This window comes from Myxine glutinosa, unplaced genomic scaffold, assembly GCF_964187855.1.
Source record: "Myxine glutinosa unplaced genomic scaffold, kmMyxGlut1.1 SCAFFOLD_4112, whole genome shotgun sequence".
In the NCBI taxonomy this organism is placed as follows: domain Eukaryota; kingdom Metazoa; phylum Chordata; class Myxini; order Myxiniformes; family Myxinidae; genus Myxine; species Myxine glutinosa.
Window position 1 is genome coordinate 1 of NW_027620204.1, and position 10,096 is coordinate 10,096.

General features: G+C 41.8%; 1 protein-coding gene across 1 annotated transcript; it reads right to left on the reverse strand.

Annotated features, from left to right (window-relative positions):
- Positions 1–9: 9 nt before the first annotated feature.
- LOC144889471 (lysine-specific demethylase 5C-like) lies at positions 10–1,911 on the reverse strand (the record flags this gene model as incomplete). The annotated part of the gene is made up of 1 exon (XM_078769691.1): positions 10–1,911. A coding segment is annotated over exon 1 (389 nt), but the record flags the coding sequence as incomplete, so codon positions are not given.
- Positions 1,912–10,096: the final 8,185 nt, after the last annotated feature.

A 10,096-nucleotide genomic window follows, 5' to 3' on the forward strand; every position in this document is an offset into this window, starting at 1 on the left:
CCAACCTGCCAGGCCATCGCTCTTTCTGTAAGGCACTGAAGTGCCTCTCCCTCGGGAAGGCGCACAGACAACTTCTGCAAAGCGACTAGCAGTGAAAGGATAGTCTCCAAGCGTGGGCGACGTGACCGCTGGCACAATGGGCACAAAAATCGTGGCTCCTTGTTTCCAAAACCAGGTCCTGATCCAGCAGCTGTACTCCCACCAGCTTTCCTTTGGGCAGCAGTCCGCGGTTGAGCCACACAGGCGGAATGAAACCAATCGTAGCAAAGGTGGCACTGGAGCATAGCTCCACTGGGTGCCCGCCGGCACACACAGTAACGCAAGTCCGATGGTGGAAGGCTGGTGCCAAATGCACCGGGATGAGGCTTGGCCCGGTTCAAAGCACGCAAGCGGCGCATTGCCTCAAGTTCTAGACGCTCCGATTCTTTGAATGAAGCAACCTGGTTCACAAAAATTTACTAGTTTATGAAAGTAAGAATTTGAATAAAATATAACAATAAAAATATACAAACAAAAACTTAATAAACAATCAAGCGATGTTCGTAGTAGGAAAATGGGGGTTCTGAAGCACACTGAAATTTAACATTGAAGTCAATGGAAAAAATTAAGGTTCATTATTGACTCACTGGATTTTCAATTCGATTTTATCCTCCAATTCCTTCCCATCCTCAAGATTTCAAGATGTTCAAAAGACATTCGCTGATGCTCATTCACTCACTATGTTTGTTCGTTGTTAGTCAGCGCATTCAAGACCATTCCCATTCCCAAGCCCAGACCCCATTCCCCTGCTACTTGTGGTGGAAGGGAAGATTGGGGGAAGGGGAATTAGGGAGGGGAAGGAGAGGGAGAAATGGGGGAATTGGGGAGGGGGACTGCATTTGATTATACTCACTAAGTGGACCAGTGAATATTTGTTTATGTTTTATTTTAGGGAATAATTTAATTTTCTTAAAACACTCATCATCATCAAGTATGTTAACAAACAATATGTTGGAACTTGGTTCTTGGTACAAGTATCTTTGTTGAGCAGAGATGAAATGGCCAAATCACCAAGAAACTAGAGAGGTTCCAGGGAACCTGAACTCAACTGGTCTATATCAATATGGTTAGAATATGCATAATAGAACCACAAACGATATAGTTTATATGTGCTAAAAATATGACAAAAATTGATATTTCAATATGGCTGTCCTGCCACGCCCATTTTTGGGCATGCAATGCCCAAATGCAATCCCAAACGAGTTTATGTCTTAAAGATGCTGCATAACAAATTTCATCAAATTTCATCAATATTTGTGACTTTTAGATCGTAGATGTCGAATTGTTTACAGACGATAGACAGACAGACAGACAGACAGATGACAGACGGACGATGGACACTGGGTGTCGACAAAAACTCAGCTGGACATAGTCCAGTTGAGTTAAAAAATATTTTAAGCAAAGAAGCATCAATAAATATTACCTTATAAATGGAGCACTGTTATAATACGGAGCAACCCCTAACAATTATGAAGTTAGAAAAGTTTGTTTATAAACCTAAATCTATTCAGGAGGCTGTGGAACAATGTGATAGATACTTTAAAACAGCTCTAAATAACTCCTTTAAATAAATCAATGCCACTAACTATTAGACTTGGGTGCTCAATACATTGGGTGCTCAATACATATATTAGACTTGGGTGCCATTTTTAAGAACAACTGTTAGACAACTAAATAATTATGAAGTTTCTTGAGAGCGGTCTCATGGAAGAGCTACTCAGGATTGAGGAGGATTGTAGTCCAGGAATAAGGTATATTTCTATATTCCTAAACCCCAAACAATAACATTAATCCCCCCCATCCCTGTATAATAGTGGATTGTGAAGTGTCAACCTATTGCTTTAAAGGGTATTATCTGCTTACCTGTCTGTGTCTTTTGTAATTCCTGTGAATAAAATGAACCTAAAATCTCTTCTCCTTTTAAATCATATGATTTGTAAGTCCAAGGAACTGTATTCATTACATCAACAATTTTAAAGAGTTCCTTAGTCCATCTCTTTGTATAACCTTTCTCAAAATTACTTTTCCATCTATATATTCTTACAATATCACCAACTTTGAACTTTGGCTTTCTTAGATTAATCTCCTTTTCGTATTCTAATTTTGTAAATGTTTCCGATGGTTTTGATTTTGTTGATGAATGAACTGTATTATTGTAATTATCTACAATGTCCTGAATTATAGATACCCATGGTTGAGAAACGAGTTGAGTGATTTTTTTAAATATCGTCTCCCTTTCAAAGTGCGATTAAAACGCTCAATAACAACTTCCTTTTCTTCATTAAAGGTGCTGTATAATATTATACCATTATCTTTAAGGAAATTCATAAATGTTTTGTTATAGAACTCTGTTCCCTCATCAGTCCATAACTTCTTTGGTTTCCTTTTGCTTTTACTAAATATTTCACTGAAAGCTAACATAAGAGTATTACCCATTTTGTTTTTCAAAGGAACAACCCATGCAAATCTACTCCTCAAATCAATAACAGTTAAAGCATACTTGTAGCCCTTATCATTATTTAGTTCAATTAAATCAGCAGACCAGATGTAATCAACCCCTTTGGAATAAACCTTCTTTCTTTTAAACTTTGTGATTATAGGTTTATGTAATTCATCAGCGAAAGCTATTTTCTCCTCAGTCTTGATGACATTATTAGAGCTTAATAGTTTTTTTGATAACCAAGCCCAAGCCTCAATTTAGCACTTGTCAATTTTTTCACGATAAATCTATCAACTTTCTCTCTCAACGTTGAATTTTGTATCAAAGACAAATTATACAACATTTCTCTGTCGGCTTCGTGTTTTTCATCCAACGTAGTGCTATTCCCATATGCAATATCATGCTTCATACATACTTCATCAACCCTATTTAGAGGTTTAGACCAAGGTTTAGGATTGTTAGCCTCATCTCATCTTTTATCCAAGTTTGTCCCTGGACCACAGAAAGAATACCCCGGTAGATGTAATTCCCCCGGAATTCCAGTTGTTGTAAATTTACTACCCGACAAAAACTTTTGTATATCTCCCCCACTTTTATGCTTCGAAATGAATTGACACTTTTTAGAGCCACACACTTAACACCAGGGGGGTTGACTCAGCCTGTCATCCTTCCGAGGTCGGCAAATTGAGTACCAGCTTGATGGGATGAATAATCCCGGTGTGTACCCCGGTTTAGAATAGGTACCCCGTATCCCTGCGCATCGTAAGAGCATGACCAAGGGTTGGCGTCAGGAAGGGCATCCGGCCATAAAAACATTGCCTCAAACAGGGAACCATGATTGTCAGTGGGCCCGCAAGGCTAACCCCCACTCTAGCGGGGAAAATGGCCTTAAAATGATCATTCATTCATTTCACACTAAACATATTCCCTTTTGATAAACTATATTATTTTCACTTTTAACATCGAGATCTTTTTAGGATTGGTTTTCTTTTTACACTTAACACAATAACTCATTTATTTATGAGAAAAATTCATAGAGTGCGAAAACCCTGTTGGTTTCCAACATATACATTTTTATCTTGGTTTTTAAAACATAAAGAATCCTTAGGAATGCCTTCACTCTCTCCTCAATTTAGGGAACCATTCTATGTAAAACTTTAACTAAAGTCAACAACACCAACATCATCAACTACATAATCTTTTTCTTCTTCTTTATCCCCACTTTCTCGTTTAAACCTCCTCCCCGAAATTGGAGTTATTCTTGAAAATAATATTTTCATTAAACTTTTAATTTCTTTCTTTTCCTCCTCAGTGCATTGAGTTTGATTTATTTTTTGTAATACCTCAAATCTTTTATTAATCTCACTGGTTTCCATATTTTTATATTTTTCCTCCCTCTCTCTTTTCTCCCTTTCCTACCGTTTAACGGGCTACAGTCGCCTTTTTTACTGATATATAAATGATGGAACCAAACAATAACCAAACTAAAGAGTAGAGAAAAACACAGCCTTGGTATTTAAATGAAAAGCATAATGAATGTGAAAAATATCAAATAAGTCTTATTGAAGAAATAACCAAAAGAAGAGTAAACAAAACAAATAAGCGAATACATTTAAGTACAAATAAGTTAGAGGCTCCTCCCAGAGGAGTCAACATCCTTGAATGGACAGAAAATTTTGATGGCTGCCAAGACATCAATGGGAAAATAATTTACTACAATCTTAAAATGATATGTGGCTCAGGAGGTGCTCAAACAAGCACATTAAGAGAGGTCTATCATTTCATCTCTGCTCAACAAAAATACTTGCACCAAGACCCAAGTTCCAACATATTGTTTGTTAATATACTTGATGGTAATGAGTGTTATAAGAATTTTTCCCTAATGCCTAAGTCACACATAGGCGGATATTTTGGCGATTACTGGCGACTGCCGGCGATCAAGATTTTTCGGCGACTACTGGCGATTTCGGGCGGTCAAATATGGTCAGGCGGCAGTATGGCAACTGCAGGCGGCCACATTGCGACTGCATTGCGACGATGCCCCGAGTGGGATGGCGACTGTTGAAGATCGACGACGACTGCATTGCGGATGCACGGCGGCAGCGTGGCGACAGTCTGGCGGCTAGATTACGACCGATGGCAGATCGCGGCGACTGCATTGGGGCCGGGTGGCGGTTTACTCCGACGTCCGCAAGACTGCAATAAGACCGCCGGCGACTGGAGACGATTCACACAACTTTTTAAATCTTTATTTCTCTATTTTACATTTCACTTTATTCATTTCAATGATGTATGACATGAAGCATAAAGATGTTTGATGTACAATAAGAAAGTTAATAAAGATGTATCATTGTAATGTAATAATCAAACTTTTCTGCAGGGAGAGAGAATGGAAATAAAGTCCAACAAATTATTTCCACTGGTCCCAAGTCCCATAAATAAAGTTTCCAAAGGACCAAAGTCCCAAAAATAAAGTTCCCAAAAGTCCCAAGTCCAAACAATAAAGCCATATCCTTGTCGGCACCACAGGACCTCACTCCACGGAGACCCTCACACCATCCTGTCTTGCCATGGAATCGTGGTATGTCGTAATGCAGTCGTATCTCTGTCGCCAATGGCCGTAACTCGGCCGCCAGTAGTCCTACTGCTGTCGTCGTCAGTCTCCCATAGCCGCAGGGGAGACGTGGTAGTTCTTCTGTAGTCGATATGCAGCCGCAACAGTGTCGGCCCGTAGTCGGGAAGATGCCGCAGGAAGGCCATATGGCATTCGCATCTCTGCCGTGCTAGCTGGTGGGGCGATTGCGGAAGACTATGAGCGACTGGGTTGCGGCCGCTTTACGCTCTTATTACGGATACCGACGACAGCATGGCGGTTCCATCACGACAGCATGGCGGATTTTTTTCGAGTGCGACTGAGCGCGCCGTTTTTAAACATTTAAAAATATATTTGGCCCCTTTGCGGCTCTTGCCGACTGCAGCCGACCTGGGGAGGATAACCACGACTACAGGCGACCGTCCATTACGGTTTCATTACGATTGTCGGCGGGTGGTGGCAATTTTTCCAGTCGCCAGTAGTCGCCGACAAATCCGCCTATGTGTGACTTAGGCATAAAATTAAGTAAATTCTTCCCTAAAATAAAACATAAACAAATATTCACTGGTCCACTTAGTGAGTATAATCAAATGCAGTCTCCCTCCCGAATTCCCCCTTTTCTACCTCTCCTTCCCCTCCCTAATTCCCCTTCCCCCATTTTTCCCTTCCACCACAAGTAGGAGGGGAATGGGGTGTCTTGAATGTGCCGACTAACAGCGAACAAACTTCGTGAGTGAGAATGAGCGTCAGCGAATGTCTGTTGAACATCTTGAAATCTTGAGGATGGGAAGGAATTGGAGGATAAAATCGAATTGAAAATCCAGTGAGTCAATAATTAACCTTAATTTTCTCCATTGACTTCAATGTTAAATTTTAGTGTGCTTCAGAACCCCCATTTTCCGACTACTGATGTTACACCTCAAATACATCACATCTATAAAGGGACACTACAGGTAGGAAAAAGGAATGTAATGCTTAGAAATTGTAATTACATTGTTTATCAATTAGATGACCGTTGAGACAAAAAGTATTGACTTTTTAAACGTGATTAGAGGTATACCTGCATCCCACGGACGTGTGAAGATTAACAGAGTTACTTACTTTTTTTGAATTGCATTCAGAACATCTCCATTACTGAGAACATGATGCGCCAAATTTACGAATGGCATTTAAGAGTTAGACATGTGTAGAATCGCTTATGCATGTGATTATCACCCGTTCAAAGTGAGGTGCCAATCGCCAAAGAGTGATTAGGTTTTTATCATGCATTAGATAATCACAAGCGTTTAAATATATATAAATAAAACACAGTGTGTGTGTGTGTGTGTGTGTGTGTGTGTGTGTGTGTGTGTGTGTGTGTGTGTGTGTGTGTGTATATGTTACCGATAGACTCCTAAACGGAGAGGCTCACGAGCTTGATATTTGGCATAGACATGGCCATTGAGCCTGGGAAGGACATGGCCTACCTAAAAATATTTGACGAGATCCATATTTTTTATTCATATTTACCTCAGCGCATTTCAGCGAGGAACATTATACACGAAATCTCAGCATGTGCCAGAGCAGCTCGCTGATTCGCTCAGAGCGATCACGTGATGTTCCATCCTTGCTGCCAGACCACTGAACGGAAAATATATACAGTAGAATGACCATTGCCAGTCACACCACATAGGTGGAGATGCAGCTACCGGGCGCCATCTCGGTTGGCACTCGATGCTGGGCGATGGTGATTTCCGTCACATGTTTGCACGTAATTCAGAGCGAAAAGCGATTGCGTTTTTTCACCTTTTGTGTGATCGTGTTTTGTGTCGATTTTTGTCAATTTTGTGCGATATGAATTAAACGTCTTTGAAACAGCTGTGAAACGTCTTTCCACAACCCTTCCTTAACCGATTGAAGCAGTTTATTGCCGCACAAAATGGCATTTTAACAGTTGTCTGGGTTTTAAAATCTGGGACACGTTCAAAACAAACGAGATTCGCGAAGCGAGTTGGTCGAGTCGTGCGAGTCGCGCTAACCAAGATGGCGACACGGCGGCTACACTTTTCACGGAGTATGAGCGTTCTATATATTTTCAATTCAGTGCGCCAGACTTGCTCACGTACTTGATTTGTGGCATAGACATGGCCATTGGGCCTTCACGGTGTAATTTGTGCGAGGCTTTTGTCCGAGTGAGCTTGAGTCGAGAGGGCGAATGTACGGGTTGGGAATGTACGGGTCTCCCTTCCCCCGCCCGGCAACGCCAGTACTGGAGGGCGTCACAGGATCGGTGAGTCTCCAAAATCCGCTTCGTGCTGTTGTTGCGAAGATGCAGGACGATGTCGCGATTGTTGTGCTGCTCTCCTCCCATGAGAACTGCAACATCATTGTTGACTGGCCCTCGCCTTCCTCCACTCCCCTTCCCCCTCTCCTCCCACTCCCTTTCCCCCCTCCCCCTCCCCTCCCTTTCCCCCCTCCCCCTCCCCTCCCTTTCCCCCCTCCCCCTCCCCTCCCTTTCCCCCCTCCCCCTTCCCCTCCCCCCTCTCCTCCCTTCCCCCCCGTCCCCCTCCCCCTCCCCCCTCTCCTCCCCTCCCCCCCGTTCACCTCCCCTCCCCTTCCCCCTCCCCTTGCCCCTCCCCCCCCCCCGCCCGGCAATGCCGGGTACTTCTGCTAGTATCAAATAAACCTTTACACAAGGTGAGGGAATGCTTAAGAGTGTGGTGAAGGCCTTGAAGCAAGCATTACATGGCTTCTAATTGGTAGTGTACATGGGATGTTTGCTTGAATTAGCTCAAGAGGAGGCAGAAGATGATAGGAATAAGGCAGTTCGCTGACGTGCATTGAGAATTTTTGAGGACAGATTCAATTCTCTTGAAAAGTATGACAATATCAAATTTGTCCGGCGTTAGAGTCTCGAAGGAATCATTTCGTTGGCTGCTGAATCGAGTGCAAGATGACCGGGATCAACCTACGATGAGGAGCAATGAATGTGATGAATCCCCTCAAACGATTTCTGCGATTCTATGTAAGTGTATCATTTCAATTGGCTGTTGGAGATATGTGCAGTGTTTCACAGGGTAATCGGTTGTTTAGACGCACAAAAATTGGCTGTTTATCTCCCTTCGTCTAAGACGGGCGATTAGCTGTATGTGTACAATTATATTTTTGTCAGCGTTTAAGGCAGATTTTTGAGGATTTGAATTTTTGCAATTTTTTTTTTCAAATGTTGAATTTTTTTTCTTCAAATTTTTAAAATTTTTTCTAAAGAATTTGAAAATTTGGAATTTTTGAGGACAGATAAAATTCTCTTGAAAAGTATGACAATATCAAATTTGTCCGGCGTTAGAGTCTCGAAGGAATCATTTTGTTGGCTGCTGAATCGAGTGCAAGATGACCTGGATCAACCTACGATGAGGAGCAATGAATGTGATGAATCCCCTCAAACGATTTCTGCGATTTCATTTGTATATCAGTTCATTTCATTTGTAAGTGTATCATTTCAATTGGATGTTGGAGATATGTGCAGTATTTCACAGGGTAATCGGTTGTTTAGACGCACAAAAATTGGCTGTTTATCTCCCTTCGTCTAAGGCGGGCGATTAGCTGTATGTGTACAATGATATTTTTGTCAGCGTTTCAGGCCCGATATGGCGTTTGTTAGAAATATGGCCCGATATGTTTATCACGATTATTTGCACCTTCTTTTGGGGCAGGCTGGGGAAAGTTTTTGGCCAAGTTTTTCACAAAGCGGCTTGCCAAGCCTGATGTTCATCTGAAGGTGGCAGGAATTTGGAATTTGCCCAGGGTGCTGGAGATAAAGCACCTAATCCTTGCTAAAGACATTGGGATCTATCACGTACACCAACTAAAGCTACCAAATGAGGTTATAATATATACACCCAGCTTAATATACACCCAAGAAATAGAGCACTTTGAGATGCAATGTCCTACTTGTGAAACATCAATCCAACAGTTTATAGTCTGCCGAGAAGCAAATCCTTGGTAGACAACAAAAAGATAAGTGGGCTACCTCCGAACCACTCAATTAGATAATCCTAGAAAGGTTTATTTGCTCTTACTATACATATATTTATACACTACCGGTCAAAAGTTTTAGAACACCTCAATTTTTCCAGTTTTTATTGAAATTTACACAGTTTAATGTCTCAATGTACTCTGAAATTAAACATAGAACAAATAAACAATTGGAGATAAAAAAGAAATCATAGAATCATTTTGTTTAACAAAATTTAATTTAAATTTTTGACTCAGCAAAGTAGCCACCTTTTGCAGATATAACCGCCGAACACACTCGTGGCATTCCTTCTACAATGGAAATCAAATATTGTTCGGAAAGTTCTTCCCAACACTGTTGCAAAAGTTCCCACAAATGTGTTACACTTGTACGTTGCTTTGCTTTCACCCTTCTGTCCAGTTCATCCCAAACCAGCTCGATGGGGTTCAAGTCTGGAGACTGTACTGGCCATTCCATGATTTGAAGCCTACCGTCTTGTTCTTTTCCTCGAAGGTAGTTTTGACATAGCCTGGAGGTGTGTTTAGGGTCATTATCTTGCTGTAGGATGAACCCCTGACCAACTAGGCGTATAACAGAGGGTATTGCATGGCGCTGCAAAATGCTGTGGTTGCCCTTTTGGTTCAGGGTGCCAGTCACTCTGTGCAAGTCGCCGACTCTGGATCCAGCAAAAGAGTCCCAGACCATCACGCTTCCTCCTCCATGTTTGACAGTTGGTGTCACACACTGAGGAACCATCCTTTTTGCCGACCTGACGGCGTACAAAAACCCTGCGTGATGAACCAAAGATTTCAAATTTTGATTCATCGGTCCATAAGACCTTCTTCCAGTCTTCAGTAGTCCACTGGCGGTGCTTCATGGCCCAGGCAAGCCCCTTTTTCTTATTTTGCCATCTTAGCAATGGCTTTCTTACTGTCACTCGACCTGTCAAACCTGCAGCTCAAAGTTTTCACTTCACAGTTGAAACTGAGACTTGCTTACTTCGACCAGTGTTAAGCTGTGCTTGAAGCTG